Raw genomic sequence first — 13,265 nt, forward strand, 5'->3', positions numbered from 1 at the left:
TTTCGTCTTTTCAGTTATCAACCAATATTATATTGATTGAAAAATTGAGAACAATTCGAATTGTAAATTGATGATTAACCACAATTTCTGATTATTAACTAAAAATACTATGAAATCGAATTTGTTTATCAAAAGTACCTTTATCGAAATATGGACAGAAAACAATGTAGAATTATCAAGACTTCATTAGATTAAATTTTACTCAACACTGATCTCCCGATCGACGCCCCCTCTCCTCGATTCCTCCCCTCCCGACATTCACCCCACGTTCACCAAGAGTCCTACCTGGTAGCATCCTCTTGTACTCCCGTGAAGACTTTCTCCGAAAGACGGCCAACTATATAAGCCAGATCTCCGATGTTTGAACCATGTTAGACGAAATCTTACGGATGCGTCGAGTAGGCTACGTAGCCTCCGCGACTAGATCTGAAATCTCTAGTTTTTTTTTCGTCACTTGTTCAATATCCATCATAGACACGTGAACGCATCGAAGAAAAAGTCCTCCCGTGATTAAAGGACAGTTCGTGTATGTGAATTGTCGTCCAACTCTATTTTTGATACTCCACGATCGTCAGCCATGAGGCCCGCGGGAAGCTGGGCCTCTTTGGCAGCGACCGTACTTGCTACGGCCCTGCTCCTGCAGAACATCCACGCTGAGGGTAAGAAATCCATAAAAATTCCAATTCTCCTCCCCGTCAAACATTCACGTAGTCGATACCGCGCGTACGTTCAATTCTCTTGTAGACAAGATCTGTTAGCGTGTAATAATTTTTTGTACGAATCTTTGCCTGGGAAGAAAGTAATTTCACTTTCTCCATTTTTCACCTTCCGTAGTGTAACCTTAATTGTGGTATAATTTAATTAGTAGACTGCGGATCTTGACGCAAAATAAAAATGTTATAGCTGAATTTCAACAAAATTGGAGTGACATAGAATTTTTTTACTTTTTTTAATATAGTCATATTTTTAAATTCTTCTAATGTTTTTACTTTTTTTAAATTACGCTTACTCGTTCTTAATTGGACACTCTGAACCGCGTGAAATTAATAATTAAAAAATTTTAGTAATATAAATAATGAATAATTTATAAATGCACACTGCGGACAATTTTTTAAACATTTCAAGAAAGCAGGAATTGAAAGTGAAGTTAAAGAAAATGTTATATAATATAAAATTATAAAATTTATCCTTTTACTTCCGAATAAAATAATTGTGTAAATCGCTTTATATTTGTGTAATTCACTTTTGTGCATTCTACTTCTCGGAAGATTAAGCTCATACATTCGAGAGAAAAATTAATTTGGATTGTTTACGTAATGTTTACTCTTTCTTTAAGATCTTTAAGCAAAATACATAGTGAACATATCCTAGTGTGCTGTCCCTCGTGTCCTACGTTAGAAACATTAGTATATGCTCGTCAAACAAACGCTAAACAATATAAATTCTGATAACAGAAACATCTTAATATAATACAATACTATAATTCATATTAAATATATAAAAAACTTCGACATAAACTCGGCGGCAAGATCAAAATGGAAAGTTGAAATCTTCGTAAAATAGTAGAAAGTTTGGAGAGACAATTCGGGATAATACGCGACTACAATAAGAAATTATCTCCGCTGCTACCAATAAGTATTCATTCAATAGAACGTGACTAGTAGACAGCGGATTTCATTTATTTATTACAAAAATGAGTAGTTGCAATTTAACACAGTAGAAAGATTAGGAGAATTTAGAAATACTGTTACATTGTTTTCAACCTATTAAACATATTAAGAAAGAAAATAAATTTCTATTTCACTCCAGATTGTTGCAATTCAGGTACAACATGTTTATTTGGCATAAAAATCCGCTGTCATTGAAGTCTTGAACTCTTCACAAATTCTTTAATCTTCTCCAATTTTATGTAACGATTACATATAAAGAAGGTAGTGAAATTTTTTTCTTCTATGTAAATATAATTTACAGTTTATCAATAGCGAAACTAACTCTACCGTTTCTTTTTCAGTACAGTAAAAGTGATGTAACTTATTCATTTTTCTTTTATGTCGATAATATAGTCTTTCACAAACATTTTAGCAGCGTGTAAATTAATGTTGCTTATCGGATGGAATTTTCAATGCCTACAGAACCTCGAAAAACCTAGAATACCGTAGAAAGTTAAGATAAGTAATTCGGGGTAATACGTGATCCTGATGTCTCGCGATAATGCGATGGTTAGCGATACGTGATGGAACTATTGCTCGGCACTCTCACGGATTAAACCAGGCAAAGGATAAACATTTCACGCGATCCCCACGCGATAAGTTTCTCTTTGGCGACGGACATCCGGCGGTGAATAAAAATTAGACGCGAAATTGAAAAATCAGGACACGACTCGGATATACAGTGAATCGCAGTAGTATTCGGACACTTTCAAAGGGACGATCACCTTTTTAACATCGGATTTTTTCGCGAAGTTAGAAAAATTAGTTTGCTACGAGACGTGGAAAAAAATCTCTGAGAAAATAGTAAAATTGTTGTTTACAACCGTATCATGTGGGCCTGTATTGAAAATTTAAAAAATACATTTTGCAGATCTATGTTAATTATATTCTGAGAATTTCATCAACATTTTTTGTTAATTTTATAGAGCTGACAACAATACAGCAGTATTTTATAAAATAAGTTTACTACGAGACGTGGAAAAAAATTTTCAAAGAAAATAGTAAAATTGTTGTTTAAAACGTATTATGTGGGCCTGTACTGAGAATTAAAAAAATACATTTTGCAGATCTATGTTAATTGTATTCTGAGAATTTCATCCAAATTTTTTCTGAATAATTTATAGAGCTAAAAAAATAATACAGCAGTATTTTAAAATGCTTCAAATGTTTTCATTGTTTTCTCAACAAATTCGCTGTCTAGTTATACAGGGTGTCCCAAAAACGTTGCACTACCTTGAAAGGGGTGATTCCTGACGTTATTTCAAGTAACTTTTCCCTTTGAGAAAAATTTTCTACACAGCTTAGTTAAGGAGTTATTAACTAAAAACCACGGGCCAATCAGAGTGCGGCTACTGGCGGCTCGCGATGAGCCGGGCACTGGCATTGGCGCGCTCTGACTGGTCCATGTTTTTCGTTAATAGTTCCTGAACGAAGCCGCGGATAACATTTTTGCAAAAAGAAATGTTACTTGAAATCACCTCAGGAATTGCCCCTTTCAATAAAGTACAACATATTTGGGACTCAAAATGAGTGAATAAAATTATATTAAACCGAAAATTTGACATTTCTTTTACAGTGATTCTGCTCTGGTTTATTTTAATGGGATACACTCTAAACAGATAGTCAATATTGAAAAGCATGCTCGATAGAATAAGTAAACTCGATATCTTTTGAAGACCATTCATCATGCGCTTATTTGATGGAGTAGAGAACACCAAGCGTGGAAATAATTTGAAAGGGATTTTCATTTTTATTTCTTGTATTAAAAAGCGAAGCAGGTCGATAAATCCAATATAAAATGAATTATGAAATATATTCGAACGTCGATGAAAGGGCTTTGATATTCTTTAGAAGCACATCATATTCAATTCAGTAGTAATGGAATTATAAACCCTCCGATTCCTGCAAATTCTACGCCTATACCAGAGTCATATCTGATTCACATCGATATTTGACTAATCAGTTTAATTTTGTTATAAGACAGCGGATTTTATGCTTTCATGACATGTAAATAACATGTAACATAAATGACATTTAAATGATATGTAAAAATATTTAAAAAATTGAAAAATCACATTTTTTTCAATTTATTAAATATATTACGAAAGAAACTAAATTTCTATTTCAGTTTGCTAGGTTACGGATTTTTAGAGAAAACAAAAACTGTCCAAGTTAATTGTGAGATACGAGAGCTACATACACGTTCATTTTTTTAAAATAATTTTAGTCAGAATAATACGACAATATTTTTAATATTCTCTAAATGTTTTGTGTTTGATCTACTAATTGTTATCACGAATGCGTAAAATGGTAATTAATTATGCCAAGACGAAATTATTTTAAACCTCAATTTTGTCTAAATTTTTAAGTGACATGATAAAGAATACATAAAATTTAAAGTAGAGTAACACAATTAGATTCAAGAAAAGAACGAAATTTCTATTTACTTTCTGTGTCCTCAGACAAAAGATTTTGCATATCTACAGCCTATCATAACAATTGTCTAACTAGTTTCTAAGCACTCCGCATTCGTCAGAATAGTCCAAGAAGCTTCATAAAATATTATGACAATATCTTCGACAGTAGCTCCTGCAACTAATGATGAAGTAATTTAGAGAACAGAAATGTTCGCCATAGTGCTTTCAAGGAACAATAGCTAAACAATTGTCTCCTAACTCGAAGCGAAAAGATTGTTCCCTGTGATATGAACTAACAAGGAGGGGACATAATCTTGACGATCGGTTTTTTAACGGAACTAGGCTTAAATTGTAGAGACCGACGAGTATAAACAATGTGTAATTAGCTGTGCCTAGCCAGCCATTTTTATGAAGAATTACTTCAAACGTTGAGATTTCAACACCGTCCGAGGCGATTATGCTCGCAAGTGAAAACTTGTGACACACGACAGAGGAAAGGCACATCACTTTTCCTTTAAATGATTGATAATCTTGTAAACAAGATTAGCAATGAATACGTCATGTAGAATTAACAACAAGGATTTAACGATTATTTTTCAAATAATTTTGTGTAATATTAATTACTATTTTTCTTTATATTTAGAATAATATTTTATTGATCAGACATTCTACTGACATTTTTCGTTAATAATTTGTTAATAATTGATGAATATCTCTATCTTTCAAATTACATATTAATAGTATAGTATATTTAATAAAGTATAATAATAAATGATTTAGAATTTTTCACAAAAGCTTTAACGTATTATTTACATCTTACTAATTGCAATTTAGCAGAAATCTCAATCTTATCTGACAATGAGTAATACAAAATCGTTAGTTTTTTTTCGATTTAATAGTTTTTTGATTTGATATATTTTTTCGATAAAAATAGAATGTATCATACGTATTCTTTTTTTATTAGAAAAATAGAATGAAAAAGATGTATTCTTTTTTTATTAGAAAAATAGAATGAAAAAGATGTATTCTTTTTTTATTATTATGAAAATAGAATAAATAGGATGTATTCTTTTTTATTATAAAAATAGAATTAATAGGATGTATTCTTCTTTATTATATAAAAATAGAATGAATAGGATGTGTACTCTTTTTTTATTACAAAAATAGAATACATATCATATGTATTCCTTTTTTTATTATAAAAATAGAATACATATCATATGTATTCCTTTTTTTATTATAAAACTAGAATACATATCATATGTATTCCTTTTTTTATTATAAAACTAGAATACATATATGTATTCTTTTTATTTACTAGAAAAATAGAACACATATCATACGCATTCTTTTTTTTTAATTATAAAAATAGAACACATATCATACGCATTCTTTTTTTTTAATTATAAAAATAGAATACATATCATATGCGTATGTTTAAAGATCTGCCAACGTTTATTGCACATGTTCACTTTGTCAGAGGTTCGAATAAACAATTCATAAATGCTCGTCTGTTGGAGGAAAATGTAGGTCAACGAAATAAGAATTATAAAGTAATTATAAAGATCACGTGCTATGAAAGAATTAGAAGCCATTCCTCAATGCGCAATGAACAACATATTAAGATGAAAAAGAAAGTGAACACGTCATACATCCATAAGGATAGTACTGTAAAACGTCATCGCAGAAGTATTCTAATCATGACAATATTTTAGATATAATGACTACGGTGACGAAACATTCTGTGCAATTGCTATTTTCATACCCTGAACATTCTCTTAAGACTCAAGCATATAATCATATCGCAATTGTGTTTCTCGATGGAAATTGGTTACGATCTACTTACGATTTCGTGCTAATATAATCTGTTTTAAATCGCAGAGTTCAGTATACACGTATACAATGAACTTTCTTATTCAATTAATTAATCAGCGAAATTTCACGTTACGTAAGGCAACAACGGTATGTTTTTTCGTTAATTATTCGTTATGCAAACTTTATCAATTAGAGAATAATATTTCATCACTATCAAAGAAATTTAACATCAACGATTCAAATGTTATTGAAAATTTACGAAATTCGTCAAATGTTTTGTTGTTACGACACGGAAAATATTTTAAACATTTTATTTCGAAAGAATTTTCTGTAATAATTATGTAACGTTTAACAAGCACAATTTTTCTGATTAATCTGTCAATATAAATTAGAAATCTCTTGACTGTATTACAGTAGAAATTTTTTGGTCGATCAGGTTCTTCGTCATTGTCATTATCATTTTAAATTATAAAAAATAATTATAATAAGTAAATTATAATAAAATGTGGATATTCTCAATTAGAACGACATCTCTGGGAAAATACGAAGACGGAGAATAATCAAAAGCGTATTTAATTGGAGACAACATTCTGGCTCCCGTGATTTCGAAGGTACCTCGACAAGAAGGTGCAGCAGCACTAAGAGAACACAGTGTGAAGTTATAAACTACCTCTCGCATGAATAATTACGATGCTTAATCACGCGGGAAATCTCTCAGTCTTACAAAATGACTGCGCGTATGAAGATGTAACGATCAAACAGCTGGAATGCGCTTCGTGTTATACATTAATGTATTTTAAACTACCATGTACAGTGGATGCAAAAAGTATTTACACAAGGTGTATAAAAAGTAATGGTGAATCTACGCCTCCGGATCGGCAGAAATTTGTAAAAGAAACTCGCCGCAAAATTGTTGTTAAAGTTTCTATTTACATCAACATTTTCCACTCACCCAGAAAAGAAAAAGTTTGAAAAAAGTCACACGTCCCAAACAAATAATTAATGAGATATAAGCTGTTGAAGTTTTTGCAAAATTTGATTGAGTGGAGTTATATGTATAGACAAAAGCCTATTAAATACTAAAGTCTATCTGACCGTGTCGATGAGACAGAACATAATCGCGTGCCACGAAACAAACGAAATTTAAAAGGACATTCGAAGATGTTACTCCGACCACGATCAAAATAGTACTGCGATTGTCAACTTGTTTTTTTTGTGAATGGTTAAGGGTGGATTCAGGTGCGGAAATGTAGCTTTTGTTAATTGGACGCGGTTGTGCCAGAAGGACTTTATACTGAGTGAGAAACTGTCAAAGAAATTCCTTTTATGTATTATTGTCTTCGGTTGTCAATGGCGTTTCTTATAACTGTATGCCCGCTCGTTGCTTCGGTGGGTCCATCTGTCGGGGTTGAAATTGTCGGAGCGCGTTCGTTGTAAAACAATAGAACAGTTCGAAGCCGATCCTCGTACGTTTTTTGTCAGCTATAATGTCCTTTTCAGGTAAATGTAAGATTTTCTTTCATTTTATTTTACAACTTCAAATGTATGATTTGAATGGGCTGGGAGACGAAGATGACTTTTTTGGTACGGACCTAGCGACGAATGTCCCTCTAACCCTTTACACTCCGAATTATTTTTGAATTTTATTGCTAACAACTCCCTACTATTTCAAAGAACAGTTTCTTGACTGCTACATACTTTAAACAATTTTGTTAAGTAATTATGTTAAATATAGCTCTCGTACTTTGTTGTAATTTATATTTGAGGTACGTATATTCGTTTTTAACTAAAAAATAAGACAATTAAATAGATGAAAGAATAACCACATACATGTAAAAACCCGTTTTATTTGCATTTTTCTTTCTCCGATGTCGAGTGACACTCGACAAAGGAGTGCAAAGGGTTAAATTTCGTTTGTCTCGAGGCACGCACGCGATTATATGTATTGTGTCTCATCGACACGCTCAGATGAACTGTAGTAGTAGGCTTTTGTCTATACGTATAACTCCACTCAATACATTTTTTCAAAAAATTCAACAATTTATACCTTAACAAGCATTTGTTTACGACATCCGGTTCCTTTCAAACTTTTTCTCTTCTCGTTGTGTAAAAGGTGTTGATGTAAATATTGGGTTGGAACGAAAGGTCGCGTTTGTAAATTAAAATTGAAAGCTAAAATTCAGATATTTATTCATAGATTTATTCAATAACATATTTTCCATTCTGGTCTATTACTTTTTGCCATTTTCGAGGTAACTTCTCGTGTTATCGAATAAACACATGAATAAATACCTTAATTTTACCATTGATTCTTAATTTGAAAACACTGCGAACTTTCCTTCCAACCCAACACAAACAACAATTTTCTTTGACATAAACAATTTTACGGCAAGTAGATTCATCCCAAGGGCGAATGACCATTACTTTTTACACATCCTGTACATTAATAGTATTTGTACGTAAATGTATGTTCAGATGTAGCAGAAAATTACTTTTCCCCATTACTTTTCAGGAAATTGTTGCAGAAATTACACTATTTTAGAAGGACGTTCAATTGCATTTTATAACTGAAGCATCTGATAAAAAAACAATTTATTTTCCAGCGCCGATTTCGGGCAGCTACTTACCCCCATCAACCAGCTACGGGACGCCAAACTTAGGCGGAGGAAGCTTCGGTGGCAGTCCATCTTCCAGCTACGGTGCTCCATCCGGTGGTGGCGGTCGCCCATCATCGAACTACGGTGCTCCTAGCGGCGGTGGTGGTGGTGGTTACAATGGTGGCGGCGGTGGCGGCGGTTACAACGGTGGTGGCGGTGGTGGAGGACTGTCATCCACTTATGGTGCTCCAGGATTCGGTGGAGGTAACGGAGGAGGTGGAGGAGGACCATCGTCCACTTACGGTGCACCTGGATTCGGTGGTGGCGGTGGAGGAGGTCCATCATCCACTTACGGTGCTCCGAACGGCGGCGGCGGCGGCGGAAGACCATCGTCGAACTATGGTGCTCCTTCGGGAGGCGGAGGAGGAGGTGGAAGACCATCGTCAAGCTACGGTGCACCAGGATTCGGTGGTGGAAACGGCGGCGGAAGACCATCCTCGAACTATGGTGCTCCTTCAGGAGGAGGCGGTGGAGGCGGAAGGCCATCGTCAAGCTACGGTGCTCCAGGATTCGGAGGTGGAAATGGCGGTGGAAGACCGTCGTCAACGTATGGAGCTCCCAGTGGAGGTGGTGTGTCAACTAACTATGGGGCGCCTTCTGGAGGCGGTGGAGGATATTCGAGACCTTCGTCGACTTACGGTACACCTAGCACCGGTGGTGGCAGTTTCGGAGGGTAAAAGTCACGATATTATTTACTTTTGTTGTTCTGAAATTATGATCGAACTCCACGTGTCTAGAACAATACTTCATCTATGAATTCACGACTTCTTTATCGTTCATGCTATCACTGAAAAATTCAGTTAGAGAAATTGTAGAGTTATAATTATGATAGATAATGAGACCCAGTACGAAATGCTATTACTATTAGGTTGTAGCATAAGAAGTGTGTCCAGACTTGTATCCCCACTCTATTTTCCCCTTCTACCACCCTATTCCCCTACGTTTCCGCCACGGCCGGTCACGTGACGCTTGGCACGTCTCTATCGTGCATGCGTCACAATGTCACGTGACTAATTCGGTACTGGCACAGAGGGGGTAACTGCTCCCCCTCAATTCGAGTCACTTCCCCCTATCCGGCAACTCTCATCACGGGTCTGACTCATCATTCTACGGGAAGTGGTTGAAACTATGATTCTTCCACTTAAAATTCATGAAACTATTGTCAGAATTGCTGCAATGACTTTCAAACATATTTAAGTTGTTTATCAGACTCACGGCTTACTTACTGATTAAAAGATTTTCTTAGTTTTAATTCGAACTTGAAGACACATGGAGTTCTATGTATAGTACTTAACTTGGACCGCACACAATAGATAGATCGAAACGTCTGTGCAATGTGAATCAAGAAACTGATCCACCTTTAGTTGTTTGCCACTCTTAGTCGAGCATTCCATAACTCGAGTGGCAAGAATCTTTCGGGCACTTAACACAATCTTCAATACTACAAATCAAAAGGAACACAGAGAAAATACGTGTACACAGGGTGCTCGGTGACGCGTGGCCGTCAGACACCAATTGTTTTGCTCTTCAATGAATTCGACAAATCAATAAATCTCATTAGAAACTGATCTAGTGCAATTTCATTCAATGTTGGCCGTAAGCAATGTATACTGTAATGTGTAGATTATTCTGTTATTCATATTACCAGTAGCATTTACCCTTTGTCGCTTTATAATTTTCTATTACTGATACAATACTTTGTTTAAAACCTGGTAGCTTATACGGTACAATATTTTTATGCTACTTCATGTTTTCTATCGTCAATTTCCTGTACAATAATGTCTCGATACATGTGAAAACCTCAGGACCAAAGTATCATTTATGTTGTGTACAGACCCTGAAAGCAAAGACTTTCCAAGACCTCTCGTCTTGTTCCCCGACGTAAAATTCCTTGTCCACCACGATCTCCTAGCACCTCTAAACTTTTATTTATGGAGACGTGTTAAGGGGGTAGACTCGTTTCCAGGATACGCCTTCTCAGTTCGCGATAATACAAAGATGGGCTTTTTCAGTAGTCAAAAGCGCTAGGTAAAAGATCGATCTAGGGCGCTATCACCCTCAAAAGTCCTATTCTTACGTTTACGAGGCGTAATTTGCATTATTCGGAAGCAAGTACTGTGCGGAGCATGAGAGAAAACTAGCTGGAAGGGAACGGGGAAAGAAGCCTGACCATTCAGATTGCCTTTGCGTTCCTCTTGCCCCGTTCCCCTCCCGCTACTTTTCTTTCGTGCTCTGGACAGTAGCTGTCGCAGCTTCATGAAAGTAGCTGCATGCTTCCGAATTTTCGGGATTCCCGACAATGTACGGGATATAGAATAATATTTGGGATTCCCCCGAAAGTATCATTATTCGCAATTACTTTCTACAATATTACTAACATAAACATTCCCGACTAATTCTTATTAGTCTACTACTAATACTATTTCTTACATAATCTTCGAGAACACAATGGCTTTCTGATTCTTGTAAATATTGGAACTGTGGAGAAACTTCAAAATGTCGGGATTCCGTCCCGATCCCGCGAGAAAATCCCGTCCCGACCGGGATCTCGCACACCCCTAATTATCGAGAAATGAGAACGCGCATTCCGCACACTAGCAATCCTGGATAAACGAGTCTACCCCCTTAATGAGAATATCGAGACATTACTGTGATCGCATGCGTCACCGAAAAGAGCCATGAGACAAACGAACCATGTGTACACGGAACTCGCACAATCCTTGCCGTCTGAGCTGAGCGTCTGGTTAAACGGCAAGAATCTTTCGAGCACTTAACACAATCTTCAAAAGCTACTGAAAAACTGAGAACAGAGGCGTTTAAAAAACAATGTAAAATAGTTGAGGTAGTGTTCGTTCCCCAGATGATGGCTAAATGAAGAATACGGTCCCGGTCAGACTCTCCTAGCATCCTCGAGTACTGGCGCTATTGGCTGAAGACGATGACGGAGAACGGCAGCGGATCTCCGTCACCGTTTTTGGCCAATAGCAACAACACGTGCGATGGTAGGAGATTCGGGATAGAACGGGAACATAAACACTTAACTATCATCTGGCAGACGGACAGTACATTGAGGTGATGTAACTTGGTATGTACGATATGAGAGTCTGAAATTGACGTTGGTGGTTGCGTTGACAGGTCCGGTGGGTATTCTGGAGGCGGCGGCGGCAACGGTGGTTACTCCGGTGGCGGCGGCGGCGGTAACGGCGGTTATTCCGGGGGCGGTGGCGGCTACTCTGGAGGTGGAAACGGCGGATATTCCGGCGGCGGCGGAGGTTACTCGGGTGGCGGTAGCAGTGGAGGTTACTCGGGTGGAGGTAATGGAGGCTACTCTGGAGGCGGCGGAGGTGGCTATTCTGGAGGAGGCAATGGAGGCGGCGGAGGTGGCTACTCTGGAGGAGGCGGCGGTGGCTACTCTGGAGGCGGCGGAGGTGGTTACTCCGGTGGTGGAGGTAGTGGAGGTGGTCAGGGCTACGCCAGTAATGGAGGCTACCAATACTAAATACATTAAATCTCGCGCGGTCACCTTCGACTATCCTTCACCCCGGAACAAGAACTTCGATGACTACTCGAGATCGCGCAATTACACCGTCGGAAACGCCAACGGCTACAGGTTAACGAAACCCCAGAGAGGAAGGGTGAACGAAGGATCGAAGGTCGTTCTCGCGGAATTGGGATCATTCAAGCATCGATTCGAATTCAAAGTTTAACATCGCCGGACGAGAGTTAATCAGACGCGTTCCCGTGAACAGGCGACAGAAGAAAAAAAAAAGAAAGAGGTTAGCACTAGCACGAGAGATCTTTTCGCGACTTGGTCTCAGGAATGCGTCTACTGAGTTCTATTCATCAAGGGGAACAAATTTCACGCAAGACGGCTGCTGAAAGGAGATTACGACGACGAGAAGAGAAAGAAAGATACAAAGGATAAAGAGTTCATTCCTCATTCAGAGCCTGTAATTTATTTATTTTGTAAAAATGCTTTTTGTACTAATAAAACTGCTACGCTGGAAAAAATGAAACCTACCTTGAGGTACAATTCATTTCAACCTAACTTCGTCCGGATGTTGCACGAACGGTTGTCCTCGATTAACTCTTCGGGGACGACGATAGATGGTCGACATTATATCATACTACAGATGGTACAATGATCTCCTGATCATTTCGCGACTTTTTGATATTTTCCCTAGCTATCCTCAGACTCTAATAACAGTGTTTCACAACCTGTGTGCCGCGAGAGATTGTCAAATGTGCCGCAATGGTTTTTGACAAATAATTAAAATTGCATGGGTTTTGTATTCAATTATAAAATTTAATTGCTATTAACATTCTTGTGCCTTTTGCATCTTCATGGTTCTGCGAATTTGGATTTTCCAAATACAGTCCAAAAAGCGAGAAAGACTTTCAAAAGTTGACGATGAAATGCGAACTTTTCTGGCGACTTTGGGGAACCTAGTTTTGATTTAATTTGTCCAAGAAAACAGGCTCAGCCCACTCATTGAATAAATTTTGTAAATAAATAATTTGTTCCGTTTTTTTTTTCTGTCATACAACTTTTACATTTTGCATATTCAGGCGTGCCGCAAATAATTCCAAATATTATATTTTTAGTATGCTGTCAAACAAAAAAGGTTGGAAACACTGCTCTATAATAATTTGACCTCTTGTAGTCG

The 13,265-nt window shown here is 36.8% G+C and overlaps 1 protein-coding gene across 1 annotated transcript; it reads left to right on the forward strand.

Annotated features, from left to right (window-relative positions):
• The first annotated feature begins 356 nt into the window (after positions 1 to 356).
• On the forward strand, positions 357 to 12,238 carry LOC143213942 (uncharacterized). The gene is made up of 3 exons (XM_076434326.1): positions 357 to 659; positions 8,545 to 9,271; positions 11,734 to 12,238. The coding sequence occupies exons 1-3, from the start codon at positions 578 to 580 to the stop codon at positions 12,095 to 12,097; spliced, it is 1,173 nt and encodes a 390-aa protein (XP_076290441.1). The 5' UTR covers positions 357 to 577; the 3' UTR covers positions 12,098 to 12,238.
• Positions 12,239 to 13,265: the final 1,027 nt, after the last annotated feature.

Source organism: Lasioglossum baleicum, chromosome 12, assembly GCF_051020765.1.
Source record: "Lasioglossum baleicum chromosome 12, iyLasBale1, whole genome shotgun sequence".
In the NCBI taxonomy this organism is placed as follows: domain Eukaryota; kingdom Metazoa; phylum Arthropoda; class Insecta; order Hymenoptera; family Halictidae; genus Lasioglossum; species Lasioglossum baleicum.

Coding starts and splice junctions, on each gene's coding strand:
- LOC143213942 (XM_076434326.1), top strand. CDS start 578: ATGAGGCCCGCGGGAAGCTGGGCCTCTTTGGCAGCGACCGTACTTGCT. Junction 660..8,544: donor GCAGAACATCCACGCTGAGG/GTAAGAAATCCA, acceptor TTTATTTTCCAG/CGCCGATTTCGGGCAGCTAC. Junction 9,272..11,733: donor GGTGGTGGCAGTTTCGGAGG/GTAAAAGTCACG, acceptor TTGCGTTGACAG/GTCCGGTGGGTATTCTGGAG.